The sequence below is a fragment of the Aythya marila genome (assembly GCF_965140915.1).
Source record: "Aythya marila genome assembly, chromosome: 1".
In the NCBI taxonomy this organism is placed as follows: domain Eukaryota; kingdom Metazoa; phylum Chordata; class Aves; order Anseriformes; family Anatidae; genus Aythya; species Aythya marila.
This window is the reverse complement of record NC_139042.1, coordinates 23,809,892-23,828,856: the sequence shown is the minus strand read 5'-3', so window position 1 is coordinate 23,828,856 and position 18,965 is coordinate 23,809,892. Positions and strand designations below refer to the sequence as shown.

Sequence of the window (18,965 nt, the reverse complement as noted above, 5' to 3'; positions counted from 1 at the left end):
AGACCCTGTTTTGTTTTGTTTTTTTGAAATACTATGATGTAGCTCTTAAGCAATCAGCCTCTAAGCATGTGATTTCTGCAGTATTTGTACTGCATAAATACCGCAGTATTTGTACTTTGACACAAAATGGAAGGCTATCCAGATTTGAAAAGAGAAAAATAGCATTAACAGAGAGAAACAGATTCAAAACGAGAGAAACAGATTCAAAAAGTCTTAGTGGGAAACCCCCATGCTAGGCAAGCAGGGATGGACTCCATTCTTTCTGAAGTAGCCAGAAGTGCATTAAACAGGCTCAGAAAATGCTTTTGAAACACAACTTTTCAGACATGGTAATGGCAGACAGCAAAGGCATGTGAATGGCAGACAGCGAACTAAAACTGATGCTTCAGGGTTCTCAGATGACTTTAAAAAATAATTTACTGTGAATACAAACAATAAAAAATAGCAAATTCTATGATAGGAGGAATTGCTATGCGTTGGAAAGTGTAGCTTCTCTTCTGTGCGTTGTTTCCACTTCTGTGTAAAGTGCCTAAGAAAATGAGTTTGAGTTGCATTTAATGGAATGCAAATGTCTAAGACCAAAATAAAAAGTCTTTTCTAAAAAGTCTTTTAAAGGTGACTTTAAGGTGACTTTTTAAGGTGGCTTTTTAAAAGTCACCTTCAGGTGTTCCCCTTCAAGTCCTGCTTTTCTTACTTGGAAGTTGTCTTCAAATGTTTGCAAATGCTAAGGAGCGGCCGCACAAGCTGTTCAGGCCACTCAGCATTTAATTCCAGTGCAAATTAAAATCCCTCTTTGATAGCAGCAAGTATGAGGTTGAAAACAGGAAAAAAAATAAGAAGGAAAATTCAAAGAAAATAAATGGTATTTTCTTTGAATACCATGGTATTGGTAATATGGTATTATTACCATAATAATAATGGTAATATAGATCCAAAAGAATCTTCTAGGTATAGCAGGGCAAGTCAAAACATTTAGTTTTGCGAGGGAAGTTATTTCTAAAATTGGGGTTACTTCAGTTCAGAAAAAAAATCTCCCCAAAGACTCCCAGTTCTTCATGACAGTGAATGACTCCTCAGCCTGGGAGTGAGCGAGGTGTCAGGAGCCTCCAGCAGCTTGCTAGGTGGGCTACAAAGGAGCTCGTACAGCTTCACTGGCAGGTAAAGGTATTTTCCCCAGAGGAATATTGTCGAAATTAAACTGTCTTTGACAAGCAGTTCAACTTTGATGAATCGACAAATATCAATCAAAACATTATTTGTAAGAAATAAATAAACAAACACATTCCTAAAGAAAATGATATCATTTTTGGCATTTTAAATTTTACATTTAAACATATTTTGGGTGTGCTGCAGCAAGACTGGTTTCTACCTTTTTCTACCCAGCCTTATTGCAGCAGAGCTGAACTACTTACTGACCAGTTTATCCATTTTCTCACTGTGCGGGGGGCTCTTGCCCAATTCCCCTTGTGTTGTGTGTGTTTTGTTTTTTAAAGGTGGTAAATATCACGCCGGGACTATACCGAGGCGAGCAGGATTAGTAGTAGGAGATGAGTAGTAGGAGAGCCTGACCCTTTTTGAAGCTCCTCAAGTCCTACACTAAGATGCAATTTTAAAACTCAAACCGTGATCCTTCCAACTTCTGTCCTGGAGCTTTTGGGTACAGCATGAGAGCTTATACAGGACATAAAGGCTTCTCAGCAAGGAGGTATCCAGATATGCCTCTTTAAACCCCCAAATCTCTCAGTTCCACACACCTTTTTGATAAGGTTTCACTTGTTAATGCTATTGTGAAGTCTCTCGCATTTCAAAATACACAAACTTTGTTTGAAATACGTAAGTGGAGGAACTAGCTGAAATTCAAGCCACCTTGCATAAGGCTGGGACTTGTTTGTTTTCAGTTATTTGCCAGAGTTATGTCAGCACACCTTTTTATTTGGATTATTGTGGTTGACAGTTGTTTTTTTTTCCTGTTGCTAAAATCTTTCATATCACATGAAGCTGAAGTTTATGTGAATACAAATACCACTGCTGATAACCACTCCATGGCAGGTTGTTTTTTTCTCTTTATTACTAATTCTCTTTGTAATTTCAAACCATAGCATTGCCCTCTTCTTTTAAAACAGTACTTTTCCAACTATAAAAACAGCTTATCAAATAGCATAGACAGAATTTCTGAATGGTCTCAGGTATGGCACTTCACAAAGAGCCAGGCGAGTGCAAATAACATGGAAGTTACTCAAAATATAATGTATATTAGGACTGGAAGTCAGCGATGGGTAGGCTAAACCCCTGCCTGATAATGAAAACCCTGGGACAGGCTGATGTGTACAGCTTCACCTGTCCCAGGATATCCTTAGTGTTTTTGTGTCTGGAAGATTTTGCAGAAGCCCTGCAGGTTTACAAAAGCAGCTGCCTCTGATTCCTCTCTCTCGCCCCCTCCCACACCAGCAGAAGACATCTGAAGCAAGGCAGAGGGAACGTGCCTGAACCGTAATGCTCTGGTGATGAGAGCAGTTGCTGTTTAGTGACCCTCGTGCTCTTTAAAAGAAGACTGAAAGGCCTGTGACAGATTTTCTGAGCTCTAGGCCACATTCTCCAACCTTTCTGCTATATAAAAGCATTTATATGGTGTCAGCAATATGCTCACATGCTCTGGGGATACAGAATTTTTTCCTCCAACAATGATGCCTGAGGCTACTCTATCAAAGCAGCTTTTCTTCAGAATTGAGACTTAACATTTTTTTTAGGAGAATGTGTTTTATGGATTTTACCTGCGTTATCTTTTTCCCCAGCTAAAAAGGACATGCTAAAATCTATAATCACTGTTCTGTTGCTTAGTTTATGATTAAAAAGCAATGAGTCTCCATAAAATAGCACGTCCAAGGGGAGCACAATATGCAAGTCAGCATTTTGCAGTAACATTACAACATTGCCACATACTTCCCTGTTACCTTTCATTTCATTCTAGCAAGATTGTTCACAAATATGAATAGTTACGTTTCTGAAAGTTATTCTGAACACTTATAAGGTATTTACATCTGTGTTTCTGACCTCTGAAAGAAGAAATGTAGCTGGAATTTTGAGAGCTTTAAGCAGATAGCTAGCGTTAACAACTAAAACATAAGGCAAAATGCATACTGTATAAATTAGTAAGGGATTCAGGAACATAGGCATGCACAGACACACAGACATATGACTGTTCTTGTGCGTGAGGGGACAATCTTAACTTCAGCAGTTAAACTCCACCTAATTCCTTCAGCTCCTTCGTTTTTGCATATGGCAATGGAGACTCTCGTGATTAAAAGGAAAGAGCATAAAACTACAGTGGAGTGTTATAGTAGCACACCCTGTGGGTTTTCACATAGGCAGGTAGCAAGAATTTATCTCTCAGTTTAACAAAGTGTAAAAAAAAAAAAAAAAAGCTCAGGTGACTAGCAAGTGTCCTTGGTAGAACCATGGGCGAGAGTTTATCTGTAAGGCAATGTCTCTCCAGGTTGAAAGTTTTTTGCTGTTTTTATCTAATATAGTGACAGAGTGTAATCTGCTGTTTAAAATTACGGCATTTAATTTTAATCTAAAATGTAGATATATTCACTGTCTGTGGTCCCTGACTATCCACGGCCCTGGTAGGCTTGTTGCTCTCATTGCTTCGTTTCCTTCCCAGAGAAACGAGCGGCAGGAGACCTTTTCTCCATTAACACTAGTGACAGGACCCGCGGGAACGGGGTTAAGCTGAGGCAGGGGAAATTTAGGCTGGACGTCAGGAGGGGGTTCTTCACAGAGAGGGTGGTTGCACACTGGAACAGGCTCCCCAGGGAAGTGGTCACTGCACCGAGCCTGTCTGAATTTAAGAAGAGATTGGACTGTGCACTTAGTCACATGGTCTGAACTTTTGGGTAGACCTGTGCGGTGTCAAGAGTTGGACTTGATGATCCTTAAGGGTCCCTTCCAACTCAGGATATTCTATGATTCTATGATTCTATGAAACTGGGATGTGGGAGGAAGACGAGAGGGAGTGGGAGGAGAGATGCTGCACTTGTCTCAACATGGAGTTAAGGCCCAGGTGGCATATTATCTCGATCTGGTTGGTGAGGAGCATACCCAGTTTCCACATCATAGGAAAGCAATCTGCCGTATCAGGCACATGAAGTCCGTACACAGTCAGAGGAAAAGACATTGGTGTCTTTGAAGATGTCCAGAGGGAGATCCCATCTGACTCAGTACAGCATTTAGGAGACATAAATCTTTGCCACATAAGATAGCTATTTTATTTTCTTTTACATGACTGCTCTTAAACTGATACTTTCCCCCTTCACCAGCATTCAGAAAGGAACTGACTACGTTAGAGATGGGCCTGCGATGAAGTTCACTGACTTCACTGGGGCTCAGCAAGGACCAGCTGCACAGAAAAAATGGGAGTTTTCCTTCTCAGCAGATGTTGAGAGACCCCCTTCCTCCTAGCAAGGAGGAAAATGACAGCGTGTGGACTGAGTGACACACCAAACAAGAACCAGACAACCCAACACCCTCCTCACAATGCAATATTTCTTCCTATTTCTTGATCAGGGATTAATTGCCCTCTATGAAGGAAAAAAATGTTATTTATATGTATGTTTTCTGACCAGTCAGTTATGCTCATCATCAGCTGCTCAGAAACACTTAGGGCTGAAATCTCCTCAGCTTTAACTTGTTGTGGGCGGTCAATCGACTCTCTCATGTCTATCCAGACCCAAATTGTGATTAAACTTTGAAGTTTGATCTCTCTGATACTTTTCCCTATCTTTCAAACTGGCTTGAAGCTATCTATGAATATATATATGGAACTGTATATGAATAATTTTATTCAAAAATCGAGGGTGAAATTCCACAGTAGCTGAACAAGCGCCAAGTCTGAAGAATATGACTTTGTTCTCTTAGCATGAAATAGTTAAAATATAATTATTTTTAAAAAAGGGTGAATAAAATATAATGGAAGAAACTCTGAGGAAATTTATTTAGCATTTTAATTAAAACTATAAATTCCGATAATGAACACTTATTGGAAAATGTAAAGGAAAGGGCTATTACAAAAAGTAAATGAAGCTAGACCAGTCTGTAGAAAATAAAAAAAATAATAAAAAAAAAATAAAAAAGATTTTTAAAAGCCATTTAAAACTATTTTGATAGATCTGTTCCAATATATTTGAGATTTATTTATCATGGAAGATTAGAAATTGGAATTTTATTCATTATCATCTGTGCTAAACCAAATGAAAAAGGACCACAATTAAAATTAAGATCCCCTGGCACTGGGAACTGTATTGTAGCATAATTTAGGCTTCAGGGCCTTGATTCTCCTTGTGACCAGCTTCTCCTGACTGCCATTTGATGTCAAGGTAGGAGGCCGAGCCTCCAAATATGCACATGATGCTTTGCTAGACTTTGCACTTCTGAATTAAAGGCACTGTGATTATGGTCTGACTTCGGCTTCCAGCATCCAGGATTTCTGCTCTTCCTCCCTCCCTCCTCATGTCCTTCCCTTTCATGATCCCAAATGTAATGGACTTTGAAAAAAAGACTTCATATCACAAGAAAGATCAAAAAAGGGTCTCCAAAACTGCACAATTGGGCTCGCTTTAATATGCCAAACAAAATAAGTAAATTTTAAACCCTTTCAGAAACACTGAATTTTAGTCATTTATCTCTTGTCCTGAGCTGAGATACATGAGTTTAAAAAATTTTCTCCCATCTTTGAAGTATCTTTTTTGTATTCAAATACCAGAGGTGAGCTCTGCCTCGCCACCAGCAAAAGCAATCAGCTGCACCAAGGGAAACTGCGGTAGGATCAAGCGGTTCAAACAAAATTATGATTTCAGCTGGAGCAGCGTGCCTCTGACAGCCAGCATTGCCTAGCTATTAGGATTTGGGTAATTTTTACACGTGTAACTGCCTGAAATTACCCATTCAGATGCTGCTATTCATAAAAGACTATCAAAATCAAGGCAATTTAATCAAACATCAGGTTCGACATAATTATTTTTCCGAAGTTGAGGAGAATCGGTCATGCCTGCGCCAGCGTTATTTATCCTGGCTTCCTTTCATTTACAACAGAAGATTGTCCACGTACAATTCAGAAACGCCTGTGTAGATATTAGGCGTTTATTAAGTATGGTGCTTATACAGCACGTGTAATTGCAGAAGTGCTTCTGAAAACGTGTGTTTGGATGATTTTGGATCCCGGGTAACTCTGCTTGGATGCTTGTGAGACACTCTAACTCGTGTAACCGAAAAAAAAATACTTCAGAAAACGTGTGTTTAGGTGATTTTAGACCTCGGGTAACTCAGCTTGGCCGTTTCCAGCTGGGGAAACTGAGGCAGGGCCCCGGGAGGCGCCATTTTGTGCAGGCGCCCGGCGGCGGCCGCCCTCACGCCAGGAGGCAGCGGGACGGAGCCCGCTGGGCACGGGCCGAGCCCGGAGCCCCCCTCACAGCCCGGGGCCCCCCGTGGGCTCCCCGCAGCCTCTCCGGGCTCGTTCCCCTGACGGCCCTGAGGGAGAGGCGGTGGGGAGCGCGGCTCCGCGCTCAGCCTCGCCCTCTGCAGGCACGGCTCAGCCCTTCTCCTCAGCGGGAGGGCGGCCAACGGCTGCCGGGAGGGACGGGGAGAGGGCAGCGGTCCCCGCCCAAGGCAAAGCAAGGCAAGGCAAGGCAAGGCAAGGCGCGCTCCCGACCCCCTCACGCAGCCCCCAACGGCTCGGGAGCGCGCTTCCCGCCCGCGCCGCCAGGGCGCGCTCCCGAGCCGCGGGCGCCGCCTCCCGCCGCCGCCCGCCAGGTGGCGCCGCCGCCCCGCGAGCTGGCGGCCGCCGCCTGGCCCCGCCCCCCCCCGTACACGTCACCAGAGGGGCGGGGCGAAGGGGGGAGGCGGGAGAGGAGCGGGCGGCGCTGCGCGCGCACCTCGGGGCGCTGGCCGGGACGGGGCCACGCCCCCTTCTCCTCCCGCGCGAGCTTGTGGAAAGGGCGGGCTCGCGCTCGCGCTGGGGCCGTTGGGCGCGCGGGCGGCGGCCATTGTTGGCGGGAAGGAAGGGCGGGAAGCCGCCCCGCCCCCCTCCTCCCCCCGTCCCCACACAGCCCCGCCGCCAGCATGGCGGCCCCGGGGGGGGGGTGGCCCCGAGTTCTGCCCTTGGCCCTAAGAACGTGAAGGGAGCATTCCCTGCACTGTGATTTCTGTTGAAATAAAGCTTGTCCGTGCAAAGGGTGGAAAGTCGTTTTTTATTAAAGTTATTCTGCTAGATATTGAGGAGTCTGCGTGCAATCTGATGGCCTGAGGGTTATGATGTTAACTAATTGCTCTTTAGGTTAACGCGTAGAAAGCATTTCTTTGTTCTTTCTCAGTTGTGTGATTTTTAGGGAAAAAAATACTTTGTGCTGCCTTTGAATGGGTTGGACTAGAGTACTGTGACCCCGAAACTCCAGGGAGGGTCTCTGGATGTGGAAGCTGCTGCTTCAAAATTAGGGTCCTCACTAAACACCATGGTGTTACGAGTGCATCTGTCATAAAGCACAGAAACTAAGCCCCAGGAGTTTCGAGACTGCTTAATACAGTCATGGGTTTAAAAAATAAATACGTAAATAGATTTATTAATAGGTATTTAACACTCAGCAAATCCATAGATTGTGTTTAACACATGTTAAGACCTAGTAGTTAAACATGGATACTTGGACATCAAACTTTGGTGAAGATTTGGGAATTGTGTCTAATTGCTTTTCTAGGCTTGGGACTAATATCTTTACTGTTAGCTGGATGAAAATTAGGATGTACTTTAGAAGGGTTATTACAATCTTTGGCTATTCTCTTGCTCTGCCATTATTCACATCCTGTCCTTTTCCCTACCACCAGGTATTCAAAGCCACCAAATATTGTTCCCTTTTGTAGAGCTGTCCTTGAATACTCTTTAATTGAAGAGGATGTATTTCATCGGTTATTTTCTCTATTAATTTCTGATTCCTGCTTAGAAGGGTATTGCTAACCTGGATATTTCTCCTCAACAGTAGATTGTGAGAACTTTTGGGCAGGGAGTAATACCAAATTTGAAAGAACCCCATGAATGCCTGTGAGTCTTGGAAAGTACCCTTTTTGTTCTCTACATTTTTTTTGTGTGTGTTTTGTCGTAAGTATAATGACAGTACAAGTACCATTTTACCAGATTCATATTTGTCAAGAGTGGCTTTAGTAATTATGTGTTTGTATGTAGTATAGGCCCCACAGAAGTATCATGTGATTCTTACTCTTAAAAAAAAAAAAAAAAAAAAAAAAAAAAAAAAAAAAAACACCAGGGAATAGCTGTGCCATAATACATGGGAACACTTGCTATTACCAATTACTTTTTATTATATTTTAAGTACGCTGGCACTTAGCATTTGACGATAGGTTCTTCATGTACATTGAACAATTTGCCAGATGTTGCTGAACCTCTGTCTTTATCCTTTACCATCTTGATCTCTGGAATATGTTCCAGTGTTGTTCAAGGAAATGTTGACAGTGTTATTTTCAGAAAAACGACTTGGGTGTAGTGTCAGACTGCCAGGGTAGCCCTGGCACTGTCAGGCAGGGATCGATTCACAGCTCTCAGCACCTGCAATGCCCTTTGGCCACACGCCGAGCACCAGCTTTCGTCAGGGTTTGCGCTGACAGCTGCCTGATTAGCGCCAGTTATCAAGGCAGTAGACAAATCCTCGCTTAATTCAACTATTAACTAATAATATCGTCTTAATAATTGTAGTTATTCTTTTACTAATACTAAACAAAGGCCTACTTGAGCTGCAGCAGTACTGAGGGAAGCACAGTGTGCCGCAGCGACCTGTTAGCAGTTTCCTGCTGCCCACAGCCGACAGTGGGGCAAGTGTGGTGCCCATATTGGCTTGGGTTGCTCCAGGCGAGGCAGTGCTTACCCGGTTCCAATTCGGGATACGCCACTCAGCTTACTTTGTTCAGGGGCAAGCAGCAAGAGGAAGGCACTGGCACTTCCTCCAGTGTGTCTGTGCTGCAGTTGAGCTTAATGGTGGCTTCTCTTCTAGGGTCTTTGAAAGCTTTTCCCCAAAGTTTGCTTTACCCTTGATGCGGTTTATGTCCGGTGTCTCCAAAGTGTTATGTGGGCCATGAGATCATTTTTATAATATCACCACGATCACTTGTATTCTACCGTTACTCTTCTGGATGTTGTTTTTAACTGTAAATCTCCAGGAATTTACGTTTTCATGTTACTTTTGAATTACTGATCTCCAGGCAAACACTGTGCTTTCCACAAGTCTCACTTGTTTCCCTTTCTCTCAGCGACCAGCAGTAAAGTTTACTCTGTACACATCAGTGTCTGACATGGTCATGGCACAGGGGAGTCCTCTGTGGGCTCCACATGGGTATATTCGATCAAGGGAAACCAGCTGATGTGATCTTTTTGGACTTCAGCAAAGCTTTTGACGCGGTTTCCCATAGGATCCTACTGGACAAAATGTCCAGCATACAACTTAACAAAAACATCATCCAATGGGAGAGCAATTGGCTGACGGGCAGGGCTCAAAGGGTTGTGGTAAATGGGGCCACATCTGGCTGGCAGATGGTCACTAGTGGGGTCCCTCAAGGCTCCATTTTAGGGCCAGTCCTCTTCAATGTCTTTATAAATGATTTGGGTGTAGGACTAGAAGGTGTTCTGAGCAAATTTGCCAACGACACCAAACTTGGAGTTGTGAACTCTGTTGAGGGTGGAAAGGCCTTGCAGAGAGATCTGGACAGATTGGGCGATCACCAACCACATGAAGTTTAACAAAGGCAAGTGCCAGATCCTGCACCTGGGATAGGGCAACCCTGGCTGTACATACAGACTGGGCAATGAGACACTGGAGAGCAGCCCCGCAGAGAGAGATCTGGGGGTTGTGGTTGACAGCAGGTTGAATATGAGCCAGCAGTGTGCCCTGGCAGCCAGGAGGGCCAACCATGTCCTGGGGTGCATTAAGCACGGCATTGCTAGTTGGTCGAGGGAGGTGATTGTCCCGCTCTACTCTGCACTGGTGTGGCCTCACCTCGAGTACTGTGTGCAGTTCTGGGCACCACAGTATAAAAAGGACATGAAACTGTTGGAGAGTGTCCAGAGGAGGGTGACGAAGGTGGTGAAGGGCCTAGAGGGGAAGATGTATGAGGAGTGGCTGAGGGCACTGGGCCTGTTCAGCCTGGAGAAGAGGAGGCTGAGGGGGGACCTCATCGCAGTCTGCAACTTCCTCGTGAGGGGGAATGGAGAGGCAGGTGACCTATTCTCTGTAAACACCAGTGATAGGACCCGTGGGAATGGTGTGAAGCTGAGGCAGGGGAAGTTTAGGCTGGACATAAGGAAGAGGTTCTTCACCGAGAGGGTGGTTGCAAACTGGAACAGGCTCCCCAGGGACGTAGTCACTGCACCGAGCCTGTCTGAATTTAAGAAGCGATTGGACTGTGCACTTAGTCACATGGGCTAAACTTTTGGGCAGACCTGTGTGGTGCCAGGAGTTGGACTTGATGATCCTTATGGGTCCCTTCCAACTCGGGATATTCTATGATTTGCCTACCCTGTGCTCTTCTAAATCTAATGACTTTCAATATAGGAGAAATCTGTTCTCATTTCCGCACAGAACAGAACAGAACGAGGATCTGATGAGGATGCAGCATGTCTCTATAGAGGTTTCCTTATTTTAGTATAAGGAGGTATTTATGTAGCATGCAAGCACAGCATTAGAGCTTTAAGTTTTGTTAGCATTTAAAAAGCTACTGAGGTAGCAGCAATTCCATCTTTGGAGAAGAAATGTGTGAGTTCTTTTTTAATCCCGACTCGGTGCATTGAGATGCAACATGACCTGTTTTTCACTGGTATCTTGAAAGGCCTAGATCAATCTAGAACATTTATTTACTATGGTGGTCTGGTATTTAGACTAGACCATTTATTAACCAAAGACTTCAAACATCACACCCCAAAAAATAATTAATTCTTAAGTGTTAGACCTCCATTGGGCTGTGCTCAGGTTTACTATAAGAAGGAGGTTTCAGAGTGAGCAGTGGACCTTGCAGCAGTTTGTAGCATAAATTTCCAAGTGAAAATGCCCTTATGGAAGAGCTCTGCTTGTCATGATTTTGTTGTCTATGATCAAAGAATACATCCAGAATTACACTGATTTTTTAATGTGTTTGGGTCAAAAACAGAACAATCTGGGACACAGAATTTGTTTGCATGATGTAAAAGTCCTGTTCAATTTGTTGTCTGCATTTATGATACAGATACAACTTGCAGGTTATGGTACTGAAAGCTGGCACCCTGTGTGTAACGCCAGTTTTTTATTCCTCAGTTCTTACACCCTTTCTTCAGGCATCAGCTGCTGACCACTATCGAGACTGGCTATTAGGCTAGCTGGGCATCGATAAAGTAGGGGTTTTGTTATTTTCTGGACTGTTTTCTCAGTTTAAGGTCTCCTGCTTGCTTTTTTTCCTGTGTATGCCAAAATCATATAATTCAATCTAGGACTTGTTGTTTATCCCAAGGCTAACCTTAACTGGGAGGCTTATTAGTTGGGGCTGATTATTCTGAGACATACAGCCTACATGTATATCCTACATGTATATAGGTGAATGTCTTCACAAGATTCAACGATGGCTGCTGCTTTCTTTGTAAAAGAAGTAAGTGCTGTATTTCCATTCTCCAGAGTGAAGTGGTTTGTCTTCCCCAGAAGAGAAGGGCTCGGATTTCTCAACGGTTAGAAAACACAGGCTAATGTCTTTCAACCTTCTGGAAGAGTTTCTGATAAGTTTTTATGGGCATAGGTTCTCCTCTTGTAGCTCTGCCTGTACAAAAATAATTCAAGATTTGTTGGACAAATAAGAGAAGTGTATGATGGAAGTAACTCATCTGTGTAGCCTGGGGATGAAGTCCTGTTTGCTGTAGGACTGGGAAAACCAGTACACTAGTGTTATCAAAGTGCTTATATGTTTCATATAGCATAGTTTCTGGTTAAAACTCAATAAATTCTGCTCTGTTCCCATCAAGTGAACAGGTGTCATAACAGATCAAGTGGATTATTGTTGTGCTTGTTTCCTCTTCAGCAAGAAAGAGGAAGAACTTCCTGCACAGCCAGGTGTACCCAGTACTAAAATCCTACTATTCTTCCTGCTGAGGGCTGATATAAAATGCATTAGCCAAAAATGAGGCAGAGACCAGCTCTTCTACATCCTGGCTAAGCACGTTGAACTATACAGCTTTTTTTTTTTGTTTTGTTTTTAAGAGAACAGTCCAATTCCAATCTGAAAGGGTCATTTATTGGTGCAATTAAATACATTTAGGAAAAGGCTCTGAAAGTTTTCTTTTTTTACAGTATGTAACTTAGAGATCTAGTGGCATGAGAGAAACCCCTCAGCTTTGGTGAAACACTTGCTTAGTCAATAAATATTGGAGGGAGATACAAACGTTACATTTTCAAGGTAGTCATGGTATGAGTTAGTGTATCTTGAAGTTAGTAATTAAGTGGGAGTTAGTAGTTAAGTGGGAGTTAAATGTGTCAATAGCTATGTGTGTGAACTGCTTGCACATTCATGATCCCTAATGGCGATGCTCAGATAAAGCCATTGTTGCAGAAGGTGCCAAACTAAATGCAAGCGGACAGCTGGGGATTTGCTGCACAGGGCAGGTGTGTTTGGGATACAAGAAGTACAACTCCACACCTTGCAGTGAAGGATGTGGTAGAATAGATAAATGGTGAGCTGGCGTCTGGTCTGAAGCAGCTGAAGTTGGGACAACCCCAGAGGATAATTCATACGCTGAAATGGGAGCAGATGTAAATTCAGACAGCTTGTCTGGCCGTTCAGTACCAGTCCTGTAGCATGTGCCGGCAGTGCAGGCTTGTCAGACAGCCTGTTTGTGAAATTTGGTGTTCCCTGACATCATAATTTGTTAGGAGGTGGAGAATTGTGCTGTAGGCGTTGTGAGCTGGGGAAGTAAAGAAGGGTTTTTTAATCATTTGAGCAAACCCAAAATAAAATTTTATGTTAAAAGCAACTGCATGCCATTTTACATTGTCATTTTGTAAATGAAAAGTCCAATATGAAACCAGTTGCTTTTGCTAATGGAACAAAAAAGCTCTGCAACAGAGTTCTCATACTAGGCTGTCTGCAACGATGGGCAACTGCACTTCAAAACCCTGTAGTAGTGTACAATTGTTTTTGAAAACATTTTGCCCCACACCTTTCCTTCAACTAAATTCCTTTCTTTTCACATTCCTATCCCTCTCTCTTGGCAGAGGTGAAGTGCTATGCTGGCACATCCCTTTCAGTCCCAGAAATTAGCTCAGTTTTCATCTGGGTCATGTTTCTGTAATCTAGTATTTGGAAGACTCCTTTGGTACCAGTGTTTCAATTCTGCCCAATTTAGAGCAGCAGCCCTTAAAAATTGATGTAGGAACCCTTGAAAGAGGGGCACGACTTTAGGATTACATTCTTTTAGTTGATGGACGTTAGCACTATCTGCCATCCACGCAGTGTGCTCTAGGTGATCCTGCCGGCAGAGGGTTGGACTGGGTGATCTTCAGAGGTCCCTTCCAACCTCGGCCATTCTATGACTCTATGAAATCAAGGTGTTGATTGCAAATTAGAGGCTGTATTTACCAACTCACTGGTTGAGAGACAAAGAGCTTTTATATATATATAAACCAACTCTTTATATATATATATATATATTCATATATATATGAGTATCATATATATGGTTATTATATATATATATATGAGTATTTCTAAGATGATGTTAGTTTCCCTTGAAAAAGTCAAATACTAGAAATGAGGTAAGGGTTGTATTATGTTACTTTCAGTTAGTACCTCCTCTTTGAGTTCTTTTTCATGCTTGTTTTGCCCCTTTTAATCCTTGGGGAGAGAGAGGAATGTGTATCCTTATGATATACACTTGAAGTTAGTATTTCCACGCTGTTTTACTGTATTATACTGTATTTATCCTCAAAGACATAGTTAATGGTTTACTAGAACACAAACACATAGGTTATAGAAACCAACAGTTAAGCTTAGTGGAAGAAGACAAAGTCAGTGCTTCAGTCACAGCCGGGCACCCAGGAGGCTCCCTCTGAGCACCAGGCAGCACTGCTGTGCTGGGCGGGTGACGGAGCCCTGGCACAGGCTGCCCAGAGAGGCTGTGGGGTCTCCTCCTTGGGGAGCTCCAAAATGAAATGTATTTCCTTTAAAACAGATTAAGTTAACGGTATGTTCATATTAGTATTTATGCCCTTTTGTCTTTGGGAAGACTGCTGAGATCCTAATAGCCCATCTTAGGTGAATCCTTCCATATTTGTGGATAAGAAAGAACCAGACCTCTGAACTTCATGCAATGGCCTACAGATCTGTCTCTTTCCCAGCACTGTGCTTTTGGTTTTGCCTACTGACATGAGAGATGGAAGAGACTTCCCTTGATCATTTCTGATGGATAGCAATAAAATTGTTAGAAGTGGAAAGGTTGCTTGCTGCAGAGTTTACTTTACCTGCTTTCCGGGAGGGAGGTGGCACGCAGTTGTCCATCTAAAGGCTCTGTAAATATTTAAGCAAAGCTATAGTGGGGTAGAAGTCAAAATTCCCTTTGAAATATTTTATCTTTAATATAGAAAGCATGCATAAATCTATTCTGAGAATAAGAGTCCTTTGTATTCTATATCCTTTTTTTTCAGAAGGATTATTTATATGGATCCAATCTGGCTTCCTTCCCCAGCCCCTGTAGACAAAGCCACCAGTGGCTGAGAGACCTTTTGTACAGAACTTCTTTTTTGTACAGAACTTCTTTTGAGAACAGAGGAGCCCCAGCATTGCAGCAAGAGCAAAACATGGTATTTGGGCTCTGAAATTCTTCCACAAAATCATTCTTTGTGGATCTCACTTATGCATTAGAGAGAATTTTATCTAAACCAATTTACCATTAGGGAGGAGGATTAAATAGCGCTGGCATTTTTATATTTGGAGGTTAGTAATTTATCACTAGAAGTTTTACAATACATTAATTAACAGAACAATTGGACCTATTGAGTGTTTCTGAAGGGAAAGCCACATGTTATCAGATAAATTTAGAGTTGTGTAACTTTCTCATAACCCTTCCCTTGGAAGCCTTGCAGCTTCCAGTATAGGATGAGGTCTGGCAGCAAGGTTAACCCTGACCTCTGCGTGTTCTATACGGACTTGTTCATTTTTGCCACATTCTTTCAGTTTAAATTTAGATTTGCTGGCAGCTATTATGCCTATTGCAACAAGCTGCACGGGCAAAACGCTGAAACAAATATGCCTTTAATCACAGATGTTTTTGCTGAATAAGATTAGTGAAGAACACTTGAAAGCTGAGAAACAGGGTGCAGAAGCCTTTGGTCCAAAAGGCACAAATAGCTGAATGTCTGGAATGTATTTACTTCTCAATCTAAGGAATGAACAAGTAATTGTTTAGATGATGGACCCAGTTTTACCTCTGTAATTTGTTATTGGTAGCAATGAAATTCCAGCTATGTAAGTGAGCACAGAATCTGCTTGTGAAAGTACATGTAACAAAACATTAAGCTTGCTGTTCAAAAACAAGCTATGATTGCCGTATGAAGTGGCAACCTATATCTAAATTTTATGTTTGGCTGTTCGCTAAACGTGTCTTAGTAAATATTACGCAGCTGGGTTAGTTCTTCATATACAATAACTATCTGAAGTACACTAGCTGCATTAATAACTGTGTTAAGTTTAAGGAAGTGCATCCCACTTAGTTTTATATTTAGCACAGAGGATAATACTTCTGTATTTTAGATTTTTAATCTCTTTTTTGGTCTAAAAGGCTATATTGGACTTGAGGAATCTATCTGACAAAGCAGTTGACATTCAAGACCAATATGTTTTTCTCCACTTAATGTGTGGCATGATCTTCATAAATAAGGCACTCCACCTCGAAAAAAAGTGTTTAACAGGATTCTCTGGTCTTATTTTCTAGTTCATCTGTCTAGGGTTGTCCGAGGTGTAACATACAAGAGGTATTCCTGTAATGCACTTCTGTCTCTAAGCCTTTCAGGTTCTTCAAGAGATAATAGGATTCCCATGCACTGCTCGAGTGACTGGCTCCAATGAATGAAGAGAGGATACAGAAAGGAGTGTTCTCCCTGTACACCTTTTTAGGGGAAAAAACAGTGAATAAATCAGCCCGTGGTTCTTCGATACTTTAGACTCAGGCTCTTTCCCTCCTGAAGGGCAAGATGCAAAAGCTTCCAAAGATGCTCCCACCCTCCACAGTTGCTACGGGCAGGATACACAGCAACTGCAAAGTGCTCTTCTGAGAGCTTCCACAGCCTCCAGTCTCGTTACTAGGGCACAACACTGACGAGCTGTGTTCCTTGTGAATGGATTAGGCAGAATTTATTCTCTTGTTAGAAGTCCTACTGTGCAAGCTGTATATTTCTGAATGTAAGCAGCATCATGTTTCAGCAGGAATTTCAGGCAACCTTTGAAATATGTAGCCAATCAGCACCTATTCCAAATAGCACTTTTGTGCTGAGTTTCCAGTTAGTCAATGGCATTTGTTAAGTAGGCCCATTTAGCTTTATTTTGAAGGATAATGAAAACTCATCTTTTTCCTCATCCCCTTCATTCAGTAGACACACTATAGAGTCCCACTGAACTAGAAAAGACAGAACTTAATGGAGAAAAATAGAGTTATAATGCGGGGAAACGTGAATTTCTAAGAAATGGCTCTGGTCTGACTTCTGTTACAGTAAAAGAAGAAATTTAGGATAACAAATAAAAAATAAATTCGGGGGTTGGTGCATTCAGAAGCATCACAAAGTATTGATGAATGCTATGAGTATATTGATCTAGTAGGTAAGTATTAATCAAATGTAACAGCTAAGCGTGCCTCTCAACACATGGAGCTGTATTGTTTATTGTAACACTATAGAATATCACATAAGTTTATTATTACATGCATTCGAAATCTTCATCAGAAATATTTATAAGCCTTTCTTAATGTCTCCATGATTTTTCATCTTTCTATCTAAATTATTCAGATACTCATGCAACCTCCAGAAATACAGAAATTAGATAATATTTTCTTTCATTTTCTTCACATTTCCTGCATAAGATCATCTTGCTCAGGAAGGATTCAACATGAGGAGTGCCTTTTGATACTCACTTTCTGGGGAGCATCCTGTATTTTACTTTATAGTGTTTGGGAAGACAATGGGAAGTAATCAACTAATTGTTTAAATGAATTTGATAACTACAGAGGTGAAATAGAGTTTAACACTTTGAACAGTATTTCAGATAGAATATTCAATTAGAGCTCATAAAAAAATCGAAAATTATAAAGATTTGGAAAATTAAAGATACTTGATTTTCTGTGTTTTAAAATAATGCCTGCTAAAATAGCTTCTTCTGTGGGTAATGTCTGAAGCTCTGCAGAGGCTTACACTCAGTTGTGGTGAAGATGCACAATTCCATTAGAAATCAGATATGTCAATGTGATAGTGGAGTGGTCCTTCTGGATTCTATTTGTAATGCTTTTTTTCTATGATAGTGAACAAATTACAGTGTTTCTTTCAGTACTACTTGCTAAACCATCATAAGGAAACAAATCACCAAAAAGTTTTGTGAAGTTAAAATAATAATAATAATATTTATCTAGCTCCCTGCGTATTGTGGAATGTTGGTACGATACTCGGAGGATTTTGGCAGGCTGGCAATGCAATACTACTATTTTTATGCACAGTCTGTTAAAATAGATTGCCATAAAATGATTCTCTGTGAAAAAATCCATTATTTCTGACAATAAGAAATATTAAAGAACTGAAAGCAGCTTCAGGACAGACACTAATGCGTGGACCTGTAGCTGCCCCATGGCGACAGGGAGGTCCCTGTGACTGTATTTTTCTTGGGAATCTTTATAAGTGATTTGAATGAGAAAAATGAGGTTTAACACAGCAGCGTGCACAGGGATTGCTATGGGAAGATGCTCAATGGGAGTCCCTGAAAGGGACTTTGAGGAACTAAGGAACAAGAAAAGTATTTTGGGCAGTTGTGCTACAGAGGATTAAAGTTTTCACTATACAGTGAAACAGTTTAGATAAATAGGGAGAACGCATCCATCAAAACAGAAAACGTTTGAGACCAACAGAATGTTCTGACTATACAGGCAGATGTCTATCCTCATGGATAGACAGAAGAAAGTTGCAAAACTTAATTAGGTCTGGATTTATAGTAAGGAATATAATACAGGTATGTGATGACCTTCATTTTTCGAATCCTGGACAGTAAGCAATTGATGGAGATGCTAAAATAGAAATTAGTTAATGAAGAGACATTGAAGTTATTTTGGTTTCAGTCTTGGTTATGTAGCTTGAGCTGGCAGTGGTTCACCGAAGATGAAGTGTTAGAAAGCACTTCAGACGCAGAGGTGGAGCGTGATCATTTCGGTACGAAGAGCATCCATGAATATGTTCAATGAGGACTGGAGTGATACTATAAACTTTCTAAATGAAGAAAGTTACCCAAGGACAGCGAAAATGCTGGTCAGCATTCTTCTTGCAGACTTGCCAGAAAAATGAGTCTTGAAGTGGCAAAAAGCTTGGATGCTTTAAGACTTAACGTATGTTTGATTTGTTTTAGACCCAACCAGAAAGAGGATCTGAATGGTCAGACTCTATGTCATGTCTTATGAAGAAACTGGAACAGCTGAATTTAGATATTGAAGAAGCTCTGAGCGCTGGCTCTTCTCCCTCCAGCACTCCTTCTACCAAAAGGCACAAGCAACTGGTAAGAACATGTGTGTCGTATGATATGTTTCTAACATTTAGCTATCAGATGCTCATCGAGCAATGGTTTTCAGATTTGGTTGTGCTTCTGGGTAGGTTGAGGAGCTCAGCTTCAGGGGTGAAGTAACTTAAAGTTTTGACTCAATAATAACAAAATCTCAT

The 18,965-nt window shown here is 41.8% G+C and overlaps 1 protein-coding gene across 4 annotated transcripts in view; it reads left to right on the top strand.

Annotated features, from left to right (window-relative positions):
* Nucleotides 1–18,965, top strand: part of STARD13 (StAR related lipid transfer domain containing 13) — a 292,836-nt gene that overhangs the window by 53,334 nt on the left and 220,537 nt on the right. For all 4 annotated transcript variants that reach the window (XM_082771047.1, XM_082771046.1, XM_082771048.1 and 1 more), the window contains one exon: nt 18,658–18,804. In XM_082771047.1, the coding sequence (XP_082627173.1) occupies nt 18,658–18,804 (147 nt within the window). The remainder of the gene's footprint in view (nt 1–18,657; nt 18,805–18,965) is intronic.